Raw genomic sequence first — 16,833 nt, 5'->3', positions numbered from 1 at the left:
CCATGTTTGTTAACTTCTTCCCCTTTCTTGGCTGGTCCCAGCTCATCAGCACTCTCTCAGTTCTCAATTATCCTTGTTGCCTTTGGAAGAAAAGTCATATTTAAAATGAATATCCATCAACAGATGTTTTCATTGAAAAAGTAGTACAGCAAATCCGATAGTTCAACCTTGTCACAATTAAATAAGTGTTATTATGGATAAGATTAAAAATAAGTCTCCCCAATCCCTGAAGTCTAAATATACTTACTGTTCTGGGCTCAAATGTATACAGGGCCCTGAATACTTTAACTTGCCCTAAAAAAAAATTTAAAAAATATGATTAACATAATCTCTAAACACACTGCATCCACACACAGATCCCACATACAAGTAAATTCCTTTCCTTAACTCTTAAAACTCCTTGCTGAATGAGTCAGTGTAATGCCCATAGCAATAAATCTGATGATGAAAGCACACAAACAAGAAGCATAGGTTCTGAAGGAAATGTGCCAACCGATCAGACAAGTGTATGCTGCCTGTTCTGTCTATCTAACACTGCCTTCATGGCTTACCATCTAAGTCAATGCAAGTGTTGCCACTGATTTCTGATACATAGTGTTGTTTCAATCATATGCAACAATATATGTTATACATATATTTTTAATAGTGTCTTAAATGCTTCAGAATTAAGGAAAAAAGTAAAGAAACAAAATAAATCAATGACTGATGTCTGCCATATGTTCCCGTACTCATTTGTAATTGCTATTAATCAGGAAAATAATGCAATGACACAGAAGCACTGCAGAATCTGAAGAAAAATGACAAATGGTCAGCAAGTCCTATTTATATCAGGTACAGCAGATACAATATTCTGCTTAGATGCAGAAAATAAACTACAGTGTTTACAATACCACTAAGTACGCAATGTTTATTTCAAATAGGGCAGCATCCAGGCCCAGAAAAAAAAAGAGGTAGAAATTTAATTTCATTAATTGCAAAAGAAGCATCCCTGTAAACATTTAAAATGTTCAGTATAGGGCTGTTTCAAGTGTACAAAGCAGAAGATGGGTTCAGGAGAAGAAACTTGTATGCCACATAATTTTATTAACTGAACTCCCGAAATCCACTGATTTCAACTGAGATCTATATAGACCTTTATTTGCTTTGAAATATCTGAAGTCTTAACTATGTAGGTTTCTTTCTGGATATCATGATGCAAGTAAACAACATTGTACCTGAGGTTCTTGAACTGTACTTTACATGTTGTATGGGTCAACTTGTAATCAAAGCAGTTGTTACTTTTGAGTAATACCGTAAGACTTCAGTTTGGCCTTACTGATGCTCTCTCACACAGCAGCCATGTCTTGGACATAAAGGCTTCAACACTTTACAGGCCTATGCTCTGGAAGCCAAACGCCTGCACTACGGCAGCAGCTAAAAGCATGAAACCTTTTTTATTCATTACTTATATGAAAATGATCAAGAAAACAAGTAAACAAACCAGACAGTAATATGTCATAATCCTAAGAGCTTCAGAATGAAACATCCAAATTGTGGCTGGAAGTCAGTTAAAACCAAAAACAAATGGACAAAGAAGAAGAGATGACAAACCAGAACGTGTGGCATAAATGGATGGATGGTACATGGTATTGTTCCTTCTCCTACACTTTCTTAGAAAGGTGACAGCACAACTCATGACAGGACTGCACACTAAACCCTTTGATGACTTCAACCACGATCCACCAATTTTCAAGGTTTTATTTAAGTAGAAGGAGAAACTGGAGACTAAAAGGGAAGATAAAAAATATTAAAAGGGGAAATGAAAAGATTGTAGAAGACAAGGAAAAGCAAAAAATTTAGATTTGTGCGTACAGTACACATTTTTGGTCATAACGTACTGCATCCTTAACAGTTTTAGAAAACTGGAAAAGAATAAAGGAAATGCAGATAAAAGTACTGTTGAAATGTTGTTTAAACTGAAAACAATTTGCTTTACGTGTGTATACTATAATTTACAACAGAAATAAGAGTTACTTCCCCAAAAGTCAAGACACAGTGTCACAGCACAGCACATTCTAAAACACTTCTCTCTGTATTCATATCTACAAAACTGCAGGTCTGGTTAACCTTAATTTTACAGCACTTCATATGGGAATTAAACACTACTAATTTCTGGCACTTTCAAATTATCTTTTAAATATTTATTGATAAATAGACATTAAAGCCTGCCTACAGTGGTGAATTTAAGAACTAAGAACAGCAGGACTTACCACTTCACAGGAACTATTTTTAATGCAAAAAAAAAAAAATCAGTCTGGAATATTTAAAACAACAAAATATAAGGACTAAGAGGGAATATCAAACTAGTATCTCTGTTCTGGAAATAAAGTGTCTTTTATTAGGCACGTGAGTAGCTGCATTCACTTGAATACAAGTACTTCCACTTAGTGATGCACGTCCCCAAGCACGTGGACAAAATTACAGCTTTCACTGACTTGGTGTCCTTTGGAATTAATAAACTCACGGGCCTAAGGACTTGCTGAGCTCCAACTTCCACCACTCATGACTTTGTGAGATCCCTGTAGGACAGAGAACTAAGGCATAAGCAGTGATTTGAACTTAGCAATGCTAACAGACTGTGCCTCGCAATCATGTATTTGTAAGACACAATAGCTAAAGCAAGGGGAAACACACATTCTTGATATTTCAAGATATCAGGCAAACAGTAATGACTTTACTATCTAGATAGTTAATCACTATCCCCTCTAAAAATAAAATCAATTGAGGCATAGTGTAGTGATATGTCCCACATCAAATATTTTCCTTATTGCAGGGACAAGTTTGAATAGCCCTTTTCAGTTCCATACTTCTGCCACAAGTCTGTCTTTTTTCTCTTCTCAAAGGATTTGCATTAAACATCTGCAGTGCAACTATCTGTCAAAGAAAGATAATTCATTATACATACTACACTGACATATAAACTAGACATAGAAACTCCCCATGCCACAATTTACCAAACCCTCACTCAGCAATGCAACAAGGTGAGTCGTCCTAAAACCATCTGAATTCTTTAGGACAACTTCTCCTAAAAAATACTTTAATTAGGAAAGGAAAGGGGCAACTCAGATTTATAATATTGCCCTCTCTCAGGTAAAACTGATTTGTCAGGACAATGAATAGCAAACTAAATGCATGAAAATAAAGAAACTGAGTGGCTAAACAGTAACGAGTTAAAAAAAAAATGCAGCTTCTGATACGTACTGAGCTAACATGATCGCTGTCAGGATTCACAATGCAAAGTTAAAAAAGGTTTTCTCAACAACCAGAAACATTGTTTCCTCCTATCAAGTCTGATATTTATTTTTAATTAATTATAGTATAATAGAAGGTTGTTTTCAAAGACATGCAAAGTGTTCCTGCAAGGAGGATTTAGTTTCTCTCTCAGTGACTTTTCCCCCACTTCCCTTTTGTTCTTTTACCTCAGCTTCTCTATGCCATCATAAGATGCTACCATTAAAATTCCCTCTTCTACACAAAGCATTTTCTACTTTCCTCTTACTTGCTTCCATCTGTGAAAGAAAGAAGGCTGATTCTTGCACAGCATTATTTATTTAGACGTTAGTATGCCAGTTCCAGGGTCTATGTCAGTTTCCAAGTGTCCTCCCAGAACACGATTCGTGCATTTTATTTTCTCTGTAGCAAGACAGACACCGTCTTTTTGCTAAGTGCATTGGCAAGAAGCACACTCAGCATTGGTCTGAGACCCTACAAATGAACTACACAACCTGGGAACAGAATTTGGAAGGCAAAAAAGTGTTGTCAAGAGCTAGCATTGTGGTTAAACTACATATCAGGATCTTTCGTGATATGCTTCCAGTCTGCTTTAGTAAGAAAAGAAATATCCTTATCATGATAGGCACACCTTCAGAAACATGCCATTTTCTTAGACCATTAAGGGCAGATGGAAACTTTATTCTGACTTTTCAGGAACTGAAGAATACAGTACTTTACACTCAGACCTTCAAGGATTAAAGAGAGGGAGTATGTTTTACAAGACTGCTGCTTTACATTTGGAGTTTTGCTCAAGGCACACAGGCACGACAGAGTATGACACAGCATTTAAGAATTATTTTAAGTAAGAGAGAAAAGTGGAGGTCCCGCTGTTTGGAAAGCCATCTTCCACTTTTCAGCAGTATTTGTTAGAAAGGGGAAGTGAGTATAGGCTAGCAAATGGGAGAGCAGGAAGGGGGTGTTCGGAGACATGTAGAAGAGAATCCAAAGAGCAGACCAGCGCCAGTGCTGATGACAAGCTAGGGTAGCACTGCATCAATCAAGTACTGCACCTGACAGCATGTTTGTTCTTTCTGCTCCACAGGATTTGTATACAGAAAATCAGAATTCAGGATATTCTCAGAGAAGATATATGTGGGCGTATTCACTTTGATTTGACATGAACAATTTCACAAACAAATTCTGACTAGCACAGTATGATGCTGAAATCTTCTACTTATTACTAGTTTAATGTTTGCAAATATGAAGAACACCTTCACTTGTAGGAGGCTTGTTTGCGGCTCGGGAAGCTTGCAGTAAATTGAATGTTTGGGATCAGAAACACAAATTTAGCATTCATGTTTGCGCTGTTTAATAGTTCTGCTGATGCCTCCCACATATGAACTCATGACTGCAGTGTAACTCCCCAAACTTACACACCCACTTCTCCCTAGCTAACAAAAACCTTTTCTGTGACTACAGAAAGAGTTGACTTAAAGTGACAGACTGCTGAGACCTTAGGGATGCCATTCAGCATACATCTGCTGCTCCTGTGAATGGCAACTGCCACAGCTTCTGGTTTACCTCAGTAATGTGAAAGAGACTTGACTGTGGTTCAAACCCAAGTATTTATATTCAGAATTCTATTTTTAACTCTGAAAACTACTATTGGTTGCAAAGGCAACAGACCTACTTTAAGCTAGTGTCCCTTCATGTTACAGATGTTATGCTTCCTCCTTTCTCACTTCCTCTCAACTGGAATCATTTTAAACTGCAATTTCCTTCAGAAAAAGACTTGTCTTTCTCTATAACACTTAAGTGTTGTGTTGACTTTAGGCCAAGATCAACAAACTTACTTTACCTGGAGAATATGTAAGTAATAAAGGTTTTTTTTTTTGTTTTTTTTTTAAATATTAACATTTCCAGCTTCCTCAAAGCTGTCATACACACTATGTAAGGCCCCAGTAAAAAACGCATAACCACCACCGTTCAAGGAGACAACTAGCAGAAGTCAATGCAGCTTGTCAGGTTCAAAAGACTTAAGAAGTAACTTTGATAATTAGAATTAACATAAGACACAGAATGTTTAGGAGGTTAATGAACTCTAAAAAGAATAATGTTGTTTGAGATAACAGTAGAGCTTTTGAAGGATGGAGGGGAAATCCTACTGTTGCATAATGCTGATCCAGAAGAAAGCTTCAATTATTTTCAGCTCTCACTCCACTCCTCTGTATCTCCAATGGCAAGTTTGAATACAGGAAAAAAAAAAAAAAGGCTTTCAAATTAGTACAAAAAGTCCCAGCAGAACAGCTAAGTGAGGAGCCTGTTTTAAAGGAAGATCTCAGAACACTAGAAATTAAAAATTTCCCAAAGCCATGAAAAACAGTCACAGCCTCTTACTCAAGGGCTAACCACTGGCCCCAAAATACAGGCTCAAGAGCTGAGAAACATTATTAGATGACTGACTAAAATCCACTGACGTCAAAGCGTTCTCCCTCACAATTGAAATCCAACGGACAGCCCGTGAAGCCAGATTATTACAATGAAAGAGCCTTCTATCAAATAAAAATATCTTACATACTTACTATTTTTTCCCTTAGCACATCTTGTTTTGCACATTTTCAAAGCACCGTCTATGCATTCATATGTAACTGTAATCTTCAACAGCCCTTTAAGGAACACACTTGCTGCTTTCGAAACCAGTATAACGCTAAGCACACTTCCCTGCCACCAGCTCTATCTGCCTCCATCTCCATCTAGTTTGCGCGTTTTCTTCCTGAACATTTCTTAATGGACTACCGCAGCCAAAGTCTTATTCTCTCTTCTATCTGCCTGAATTGTGAGAATTCAGTGGCAAGGCAAGCAGACTGCTGCTTTGTGACAAAGACAGGATGGTTTATGGATGGGATACCAAACAATAATAGCCAATGAAGAAAAAATAACACAGCTTGAGCAAATGAACATGGACAACGTTTCCCCACCTGCAGCCTAGAAGCTGGTAACAAATAGAGCATTATGCTGCTCTTGTTTCAGCACATGCAGACCCCATGTTTATGTCTTTAACTCAGTACATTTTACAGTCTATAATCTCCATGAAATTCAGTGACACTACTAAAAGTGTAACTGATATTACAAAGGCAGACAGACGAAATATTTTAAAGGAAGCTAGAAGACAGTCTCTTCCTGAAAAAGACTTTGAAAAAAAAATTTCTGCAACAGCATCTGTAAAGACTTTCCTTCTTCAAAAAGGAGGGACTCTGTAAAATGGCTATCATGACCCATAACAGCCCTGAGAGCAACTACCAAGACAGTCTTATTCTCTTCCTCTTTCTTCTTCAGCCATTTATTTCCATCCATTTCCTTTTGCTGTGTCAAGTGATCATGTGGTAAACCAGATTGGCAAGTTTATTAGAACGTGAAAATAACCTGCAGATGAGAAGTACCTTGCCGTGCCAGAGCACCCACCCAGCCTGCCATGCCACCGAACTGAAGGGCACAGCGACAGTGAGGGCGCAGAGAGCCTGCCCTTCTGACGCCCTGCGTCTTATCACACACTGCACCCCAGCAAGCCGGGGGTGCCCCATATTAGACAGAGAATGTCTGAGTCAGTCTGATAGCCCCGGCAGGCTAAACATCATAAATCCTTGAATTCCGTAAGATTCTTATGCTAAGCCTAACCAATTATTTTGCAAATCAGAGAACTGAGTTAACTGCCTGACTGGAAAACATTCTTCTTCCTTCGCATCTGGCTGCAGAAAGCAGCACCACACCCTCCTCATCTCTCGGAAGCCCATACAGCTCTTCACGCACCTTCCCAGCGGGCAACCACAGCGTCGGCGCCTCTATCGCTTTTTTTTCCATTTCAGGTCAACTTAGAAAGATGCTCAGCGGGTTAAAAACCAGAGGAAACTGTTACGTGGAAGAAGTTCTGGGGCTTTAACAGATCAGCAGAAAGCGGAGGTTGACGGACTGACTGCTCCAAAGTCGGTCAGCACTGTTTTTACAAGACCCTGCGATTCGATATGAGTTTTGAGAAGCGAAGCTCCTCGCGGTGTGCCCGAAGGCAGCCCCGCAGCCCCCGCCGCAGCGCTCGGGCGGCGCCGACATTAATGGCGGCGGGGCGGGGAGAGGCGGGGGCCGCCCGGCTCTGACAGCCCGAGCCCCGCTCTCGCGCTGTCCACGTGTCAGCCGGCACCGAGCCGCCCCGCGCCCACGGCGGCCCCGCGCTGACAGCGAAAAGTCTGGGCGCGACGGGCCGAGCCGCGGGGACACTCCCTTACCTGGCTTGGCGGGCTTCGGCGGCGGCTTGGACATGGCTGCGGCGGGGCCTGACGGGCTGCGCAGGTGCCTCGGGGCGGCGAGGCAGAGCGGGGCGAGCCGCTCCGGCCTGCTGGGTATCGTGCGTGGCGACAAGGCTAGGGGAAGGAAGGGAGGGAGAAGGCGGACGAACAGACGGGCGCCGGTGCCCTACACAGCGCCTCACAGCGGCAACCACAGGCACTCCGCCAACCCGAAACGCCGCGCAGCCAGTCCCCGCCTACTCTCCCTGACGGGAGGAGCACGGGGAAGAGGGGGCGACCAATCGGAGAGCGCAGCCTGAGGGGGCGGCCAATCGGATTGAGCGGTGCTGGAGGGGGAGGGACTTGCGCCGTGGGGCGGCTGACGAGTGGGCCGCCGGAGTGCGGCGGGCAGCGGTAGGGGGTGGGCTTTGGTGGTGCGTGTGGGTTTGTGCCGAGCGCGGAGTCCCGCGGGTCAGCTCCTCCAGCGTGGGAGCTCTTGGGGCGGGGTGGCTCGTTTGAATGCTCTGGTTGCAGGTTTAATGCTCAGCCCGAGGCACCGAAGCAGCTCTGTGAGGGAGCTGCAGTGAAACTTCGCTCGGTCCTTTAAAGAGACCGAGTAACTTCGGAGTTCTGTGCTGCAACGCTGGAGGCAAGTTTGCCCTCGTAACTTGGGTTGTACGTTGTTCTGAGGGAGGCGGAGTTGGTGGGTTTTTTTGTCCTGGTGTTTTTTTCCCCGTAAAATGGGATTAACTTTGGTATAGCCGGTGACGTAAGTTGAGTCCAAAGCTCAGCACGTGTGCCTAGATGTTGTTTGGGTTGTACGGCAGTGGTTTTGTGGGACAAAGGCTAATCCCCCAGAACACAAACCTTAGTGACAGTTTAATTTGAAAATAGCGTTGAGATTTTTGTGAATCAAGTTTCATCACGTCCTGAGAACAGGTGATCTGTTGACACCCTCCACATAGGTAGCCAACACCACAAACACACAGTGAGTCGTGCACTTTGGGAGTTATGGGTTTTTAGAAATTCCTGTGTGCTGTCAGGGGTGGCTTTGCCTGCTCTGTCCTATTCAGTCTTGGGTGTCACAGCCCTGTCTCCTTCAGCGTGACTGTGAGCAGAGAGCAGATGAAAAACAAGGTGTTTGGGTATTGTTAAATAGTTGATATCTGGTGTGTGCTCTTGGAAAACAGTATTTGACAAATGTCAGACTGGGTTGGTGATGCCTGTAGACTTGTGCTGCTGTCAAGAAAAGCACATTTTCCAAAGAAAGTTCTGGGAACAAGTTAGGAAAGACAAGATTGTGTCTTTGGGCAGCACTGACAGCTGGAGGTGTTCAGCCAGACAGAGCCTCAGTCGTTTTCTTGGCAGCAGCAAGGATATGGATGAACAAACATAGCCTGTTTTGGAGTTTCAGTCTTTGATCCGTTCTGGAGATCAGCTGCTGCCTAGTCCTTCTCACTGTTAGGTTGGCTGGGATGCCTTAGGCTGCCGTTACAGTAGTTTTAATGAATCCATTAATTTGGTGGAGCAGATGAAGAGCACTTACATGATCTGTGCTGTTAACTGTGACAACAAGGGAGCGATGAGTTCTTACACTGCTAAGACTGAGATGTGTAAGTCTTTGGACATACTCTGCTATAACCTTAAGAGAATTCTTGAAACATCTTTCTTTCCTCAGTATGTCACTGTTTTTTTTGTTTGTTTGTTTTTAATTGGCTTTTTTTTGTTTGTTTGTTTTTCCATCTCAGCATCTGTTTACCTAGTCATTTGGATACCGTTAATGGTTGAGCTAGGATTGCGGTTTTTTTTTCCAGGTACTTCTGTGCTAATCAGTAGTGGTAGAACTCAATCTCTCAGAGTTCTCCTCAAATCATGAAATACTGTCTAAGGTAAAATATGTAGAAATCTGTGATGCAGCATCTGTGTTGGAGTGTTTAGTTACCGTTTGAACAAGCAGTTGAGGTTCTGACAGTCGGTTTGCGGGGGAAAGAAAAGACAAAAAACAAGTCTTAACTATAACTGGAATTTCTTAATAACTGCAGTTGTTTTTGCTGAATTAGGGGTTTCCACTGACTGTTTTTGACAGTGGAAAGGAAGAACTGAGGAGAAAACAAGCTATGAAAATACTGGTTATTGGCCTTGGAGGGTAAGTATTAGCAAATGAAATTTTCTCTACAGCTCAAGACTAGTCTTCCTTTCAGAATGAATTGTGGTGTAATTTCTACTTCTGAATGGATCATTTTTGAAAATAGTTTACAAATACAGCATGTTATGGTCTTTTTTTGGAGATCTCAGGTACCACTTCTAATTTATTTCTTGTCACTGTTATATTTACTCTCTGAAAATTCTTAGAACACACTTAGTGTGTTTAATGTTAATAAACCTCTTGGAGGTGGGGAGAGAGAGGAGTGAACTGCGTCTCTGTGGTTTACACTGTTTATGTAGAGGTGCGTGTGCATAGGTGTGGATATGTCTGGAAGAGAGATCTTGTCTGTTGCAGCTTCTGTATTTTCTAACTCAGAGTTACAAATGGAGGAAAAACAACGCTGGCAGAAAAGCTTAAGAAACTGCTTCCGAACTGTGATACAATCTCTCAGGATGACTTCTTTAAGGTAATGGTATTGATGCAAAGACCTGATATGTAAAAGTGGACTTGACAAGATTTTAGTATAATTTCTACTCTTTCCAGTTCTCTGTTAATGGACTGTTAAAAGTGATGCTGCTTAAAGTAATGTCAACTTTGTGAGCACTGAGGTAATTGAACTTTCAGTGGCCAAAACCACTGAATATACTCAGCAAAAGAAACTGACTGTATATTTGATACCCTTTCAAAGTAAGGAATGGGTGTATGCTGGGTAGATTTTTTTAAGATACTGAATGCTAATGGAGTTAATGGTATTGCTTTGTTAACCCTACTGCTATGCAGCAATTGTAGCTCTTCATTTCCTAAATCAAAAAAGGAAAGAAAAATCAAAACTTTTGTATGAATATTAAAGTTCTTTGTTAAAGAGATTGAACTTGTTCTTATTTTTGAAGAGTGAAGTTCTAGTGAATTTAGGAACAATGATCTGGAGAATCTGTTGTTGCAGATGAAATAAAGTGTTTGTATTGTATTTTAATAGCTTTATGCAGCATTTAAATTTTGAAGACAAATTTATCAATTGGGATACAAAGATATATGATCTGTCTGTAAAACAGACCTGTGAAAGTGCTTATAAAAGCACCATTGAAAATTATGATCTTTTTTTCTCTTTAGCCAGAGTCTGAAGTAGAAACAGATGAGCGTGGATTTAAGCTGTATGATGGTCAGTAACTTTGACGTGTTCTGTTGGTTCTGTTTTGCTGAGCTCCAACACTTTGTTCCCTGTCTCTTCTAAGTAAGCAACTCCCCTGTTCCCTGTCTGTTCTGAGCAAGGTTGTAAACAAAGGAGGCAGAGCAACCCTTACTTCAGTTTCACCCCCTATCTATACTGAGATAAAAATAGAAAACTTGTTGAATTAGTAAACTACTGAAGCTGGTGCTTGCCTTTCCCTTTCCTCTTTTTAATCTTTTCTTCTAGAATTGCATCTGGTCCAGTAGCAAATGGTTCCTCTCAATTGAAAGTCTCTTGACTTGCAGCACTGGCATAAGCTAAACCTTATTACTTTCTATGTAGTGATGGATTTTTTTCTCATTAATAACTAGCTGATCGGATATCTTCACCATCATGTCTCTTTCCTTATTATGTTCCAAATCAGATAAGACTGGATCTGATCCAAACACCTCATGTCAGATCTTACACAGAGACAAGAATGGTTCCAAATTCAGACTTAATGCTGACTCAACGTGCCAGTTTAGTTGTGTGAACTTCAAGACCTAAATCTGCTTTCTGCCAGTGCTTTGTTTCGGGTCATGACTAGTTATGAACAGTTGATTATTAACTAATTTGTTTTTATACTTGGTGATCACAAAATGTATTATCCTAAACATAATCCAGAACCTTGAATTGTAGCTGAAAACTGACTTTCATCAGTTAATGCAGTGTGTGGCTCAATTTCTACACTAAATGAAAGTATGTGAAACTAGATGAATAAGTTCATCTGACTGGGCTTAATGCTGCTTTTAAATATTACTTTAAAGTCTGTTCGCTCTTACAAAGTCTGCCTTCTGGCTGCAGTTCAGTAACTTAAATGACATCTATCTCTGGACAAAACCATATGCTACATTGTAATATTTTGCTTCTTATGCCATCCTATCAAACCAAGCCATCCCTCTGCACCATCCAAATACCTAAAACTTAATTTAAAAAAAAAAAACAAAGAAAAGGATTTTTAAGCCTCATTCCTTGACTTGTTTCTGTGATAACTGACAGAATGGTAGAAGTGTTTGGGCTGAGCATTTACAAGTTCTGTGGAACAGGATAGCACTCCATGCATTTTCTTCCATACAGAAAAAGTCTGTGAGGTGAATTCGCACACTTTTTGTTGTCGCAAGGTTCTGAAAGACCACACCCACCAAATGCATCCCAGTCAGGAGGAAAGCATTTGTTTCAAGGTGTCATCAGTTGCAAACATCATACTGCTTACATGCCTAAGAGACTTCTGGGGGTAACAGCATTCCCCTTCATTTAGGTTTACATGTAGATTATTTGTTTCTTACTGATTTGGGTTAATCAAGGCACTTAAGGGCCTTTTTTCTTTTTTAACACTTCGTTTCTAATGGGTGCCTAACATTTTGTATTCATCTAGTACTTGATGCCCTCTATATGGATGAAATGGTGAAAAGTATTCACAATTGGATGAACAGCCATACAAGCTCAGATGTTGCGACTGAAGAACCGATGGACATGTGTAACAGTCTAAAAATGACAGAAGATGTTTATATTTTGATTGTTGAAGGCTTTCTGCTGTATAATTATGGGTAAGTAATAATATGTCAACTGATATATTAAAAGCTGCCCTAAAAAGAGCAGCCCTAAAAACATAAGCATACTTAGTTGTATCGGAAATAGTGTTGCCAGCAGGAGCAGGGAAGTGATCATCCCTCTGTACTCAGCCCTGGTGAGGCTGCACCTCAAGTTCTGTGTTCAGTTTTGGGCCCCTCACTACAAGAAAAATGTTGAGGCTCTGGAGCATGTTCAGAGAAGGGCAATGAAGCTGGTGAGGGTTCTGGAGCACAGGCCTTAGTGGCTAAGGGAGCTGGGATTGTTTAGTCTGGAGAAGAGGAGGCTCAGGGAAGACCTTATGGCTCTCTACAACTACCTGAAGGGAGGCTGTGTGGAGGTGGGAATCAGCCTCTTCTCCCGTGTAACTAGTGATAGGACTAGAGGGAATGGCCTCAAGTTGCGCCAGGGGAGATTCATGCTGGACATTAGGAAAAGCTTCTTCTCCAAGAGAGTGGTCAGGCGCTGGAACAGGCTGCCCAGGGAGGTGATGGAATGTCATGGTTTTATGATTTTCGGTTATTTGTATTCCACTCCGTTGACATGGAATCACTATCCATGGAGGAGTTTAAGAAACATTTAGATGTTGTACTGAAGGACATAGGTTAGTGGGAAATATTGGTGATAGGTGGACGCTTGGACTGGATGATCTTGTTTTTTCCAACCTTGGTGCTTCTATGATTCTGTGATTCTATATTGCTATCTTAGGCCTCTTAACGCACTCTGGAATAGAAGATATTTTTTGACCCTTCCTTATGAAGAGTGTAAAAGGAGAAGGAGGTAAGATTATTCAGTTGTTCACAGATGGTGACTGTATCCCTTAACCTGAACTGTACTTTTTTTTGGTACCAGCTTTTCTTCAGTGCTTGACAGATATAAGCTGCTAAGATCATCTGTTGTCTGTTATTCCCAGGCAACGCTCTGTGGGTGTTTAGCAAACATTAACAAAAGCATGGAGAGAAGTGTTTTTTGTTTGTTTTTGTTTTGTTTTTATATATATTAAAATGTTAAATGTTTTATAAACACTGAAACAGAATTTGTTGTCTAGAAAAAACTATTTAGATTACCAACAAAATGCTAGAGTTAAACTAAGGTAAAATGAGAAAGAAAACATACAGATATACATGATGATTAATGTTAAAGTACCAGTCTTTATGCGTGTTCTTTTCCTGTATGCTTCATTTAGACTGTGTATTAGTGCCATTGCAAATTTGATTTGGAATATTGAGCCAGTGACTGACTTGGCTCCAGATTTGAAACACTATTATGTGCTTGGAGCAAGATATTTGCACAAAATCAAAATCTGCTGTCAGAGTCGAGCAATACTCCACTCAGTTGGCTTTATTTGACTCCACTTTCTTGGTTCTTGACTAGACTTGTCTTTCAGGAGTTTAGTATCTGAATTTCTGGTGAATTAAAACTTGAGAAATCTTTGCCAATAAAAAGAAAAAAAGGTAAAACTTTCAATACAGCTTAATTTATATGTAATACATTTTTCAGTTAAACTCCTTTTACCTTGTCTTTAATTTGATTGGCAGAAATAGGTTAGCAAGAATTCATATCGTGGATTATGTTATAACAAAGTAGCTTCCTTTGTTCCAGTAGTTACGCAGCATCCTTGCTTGTATGTATTTTTTCTAACACTGGGTTGGGGGTGTAATGTAAAACTTGCATGTGAAAGCACATATGTTTCTGTGTAGCACCAGAGTCTATCAGCCAGCAGATACACCTGGGTACTTCGATGGACACGTGTGGCCTATGTACCTGAAATATAAAAATGAATTGGAAGAAAGTGCAAGTAACATTGGTAATATATCCTTAATTTTAAACATATAAAATGATTAAATGTGACACATTTCTGGATTTTGTTTGGTTGTTGTTGGTATTTTTTGTAAGGGACAACATTTTCTTCAAATACTATTGTGACATATGCACAGTACATTTTGACCTTTCTGTTGGTTTATTTTTTTAAAGTCTTTAGGGTTGTATCTTGTTATTTTTCTAATTATGAGTTTAAAAAATATAAATTTTTCAATCACTAAGTCTATTAGCAAGCTAGTTTGCATGTGCTTGTGTGTGTACATGTCTATGACTAACCAGGAAACTTCTGAGACAGTATCTGATGTATGAAAATCCCGTATGAAGTCCTGTTAAAAGCTACGGGACATTTCACAAGTACTTTTTGGTATGTACCATAGTCACTACTCTTGTCAAAGTAGTGTGAAATGTGGTGGTGCTGAGTTTGTGCGATGTTTGCACTTGCGCAGCTCTTGGGACTGCCTAATTCTGAACTGAGCCTCAGGGAAAAGAGGCCAGGTGGCTGTTTCATCAGCATGCAGGGCACTGCTGCTTACTGTGCAGTGAGAATGAGAACTGCAGTGTCCTTCCTCAGCTTGCTCAAACCCTAAAGCTGAGGAAGATCCTGAAACTTCCTACTGCATAGGAATCTTTCTGTTGAATTATTCCAGCTCTACTGTCCTAATGTTATTAGCATGACTGTTTTGGAGAATTTTTTTACTATAAATATTTGTAAAATGATTATTAACTGGAATACTTGTACATTGTGTTACTTTCTAACATGCAAACTGAATTTGGGAAAGAAGCAGAGGGTTACACTGTTCTTGCTTTTTATTTTTTTCCTCTCACTGCATCTGTAGGAATACTGAAAATTTTGCTAATTGTTACTACAGATAACATACAACTGGCACAGAACTAATAATTTTTTTTCTTTTTTCTTAGTTTATTTAGATGGAACTAAATCCCAAGAGGAGCTTTTATCCTGTGTGTATAGTGATATAATACAGGAATTAAAAAAGCTGAGGGAAGGAAGTAAGTGATTTTACTGGAAATTGAATTTGCTTATAGAATTCCAAGTTAACTAGGAGCTTACTACTCTGTATGGAAATGCTGCAAGGATTAGATAGATCTCTTGTCTCCATATATTATAGACCTTATACGTATTTGCCTTATATGTATTTGCCTTACACATATTTACTCTGTCATAATAAAGTAGATCTTTAAGTTCACTGAAATTAGATTTTGTTAAATAATAGGTGAATTCACTGCTATCTACTAATAAATCTGAAAAAGAAAAGTAAGATGATACAAAACATCAATGAAAGGTGTGTCTTGGTGGTGGTAGTTTCAAATATATGGTGATGTCACATGCAAACACAGAAATAACACAAGTTAAAGGTGTGTACTTTTTATTTCAGATCAGCAGGACACAGCATGATAAAGCAGAATGCCTCTGTTCGGTCTGATACAAATTGAAAGCCCCAGGCCTCTGGTACTTGGCAAGACAACCAACTGGGCAGATGTATACATTTATGTCCATAACCATAGTTCATACAACACAAGTGGATTTGTAGCTAAAGTGTTAACTCTATAACCCTCAGATGTCGAGTACCAACAAGCTTATTCTTTAGAATTCCTTCCATCAGTCATGCTTTGAGTGACCTTTATATATGATAGAATGTGTATATTCTAAAGAATTAGTGTTGTGTACAAAAATATAACTGTAAATGTGCAGTTCTGTTGGATCACTAAGCATATCTGAAAATTGACTAATGCAATTTGAAATGTTCATAAAGTATTTGGGAATTACAATGATAAAAAGCTATTAAATATGTTAGAGGTAATCACTGATGAACACGGTTAGAGGAACTAGCTGTAAGCTGTGACAATGGTAGTTTTAAGATTCAAGGAACAATCTAACAGCTTATACAGTAACTGAATCTGTTACTGAATATATTGTAACTAAAATTACTTAGAGCTGCTAAAGCCTATGTAGTATTTGTCAAGTAATCTGCATGTTACATATTTGGACCAGCTCAGAATGGATATTTCAAAAAAAAGATTGTTGGGAAAATGTGGAGGAATAAGATGACAGAAAGCAGATGCATCACTAATAATGTTAACTACGTGTATCATGTAAAGATAAAGGATTAGAATGGCTTGAAGTGCAAGACAGTAAAAGCGTGCTTTGGGAAAGAGGATGTAAGAAATATTTCTTGTTAATTTGTGGAACTCGGGATTAAATTTTACTTATGAGAGTATTCAGAAAGCAGGTATAATAAACGTATGTTAAAACTTTATTACAGGATTTGTGTATATGTATTTAGATGAACTAGGAGATTTCTATATGATCTCTTGCAATTTTATCTGCAGACATAAAAAGGAAAGGATGCACTGTATTACTACAGTTCAGCTAAACTGTTTATGTTGATTGAAATGTATTACTTTACTGTTAATGGTGTTAAAGTGTCTTAAAACTCTGAATAAGAGAGGCCTTAAAGTGAGCGATGTAAATTTGTGTCTAAAATAAAGTACTTCCAGATACTATTTTGTATTGTTGATTTGCAATAAAAAGACTTCACGTA

General features: G+C 39.5%; 2 protein-coding genes across 3 annotated transcripts in view; one reads left to right on the top strand and one right to left on the bottom strand.

The window, feature by feature from the left end:
• OSTF1 (osteoclast stimulating factor 1) overlaps positions 1–7,734 on the bottom strand; it is a 21,227-nt gene extending 13,493 nt beyond the window's left edge. Inside the window, exons 1-2 of the mRNA XM_021381646.1 lie at positions 7,530–7,734; positions 248–294 (exon numbers count right to left, since the gene is read on the bottom strand). Coding sequence (XP_021237321.1) covers positions 248–294; positions 7,530–7,563 — 81 coding nt within the window. The 5' untranslated portion in view covers positions 7,564–7,734. The remainder of the gene's footprint in view (positions 1–247; positions 295–7,529) is intronic.
• On the top strand, positions 7,595–16,833 carry NMRK1 (nicotinamide riboside kinase 1). Of its 2 annotated transcripts, none has more exons than XM_021381647.1 (9): positions 7,595–8,178; positions 9,590–9,675; positions 10,051–10,141; positions 10,786–10,834; positions 12,258–12,429; positions 13,160–13,231; positions 14,152–14,258; positions 15,191–15,280; positions 15,667–16,833. In XM_021381647.1, exons 2-9 carry the CDS (start codon positions 9,647–9,649, stop codon positions 15,684–15,686), a joined length of 630 nt encoding a protein of 209 aa, XP_021237322.1. In that variant the 5' UTR covers positions 7,595–8,178; positions 9,590–9,646; the 3' UTR covers positions 15,687–16,833. The 2 variants fall into 2 exon arrangements, with proteins under 2 accessions (XP_021237322.1, XP_021237323.1); XM_021381648.1 differs by lacking the exon at positions 7,595–8,178 and adding an exon at positions 8,206–9,142.

Source organism: Numida meleagris, chromosome Z, assembly GCF_002078875.1.
Source record: "Numida meleagris isolate 19003 breed g44 Domestic line chromosome Z, NumMel1.0, whole genome shotgun sequence".
In the NCBI taxonomy this organism is placed as follows: domain Eukaryota; kingdom Metazoa; phylum Chordata; class Aves; order Galliformes; family Numididae; genus Numida; species Numida meleagris.
The sequence above is the reverse complement of the archived record's forward strand: the minus strand, read 5'-3'. Positions and strand labels throughout refer to the sequence as shown.

Coding starts and splice junctions, on each gene's coding strand:
- NMRK1 (XM_021381647.1), top strand. CDS start 9,647: ATGAAAATACTGGTTATTGGCCTTGGAGG. Junction 9,676..10,050: donor CTGGTTATTGGCCTTGGAGG/GTAAGTATTAGC, acceptor TTTCTAACTCAG/AGTTACAAATGGAGGAAAAA. Junction 10,142..10,785: donor CTCAGGATGACTTCTTTAAG/GTAATGGTATTG, acceptor TTTTCTCTTTAG/CCAGAGTCTGAAGTAGAAAC.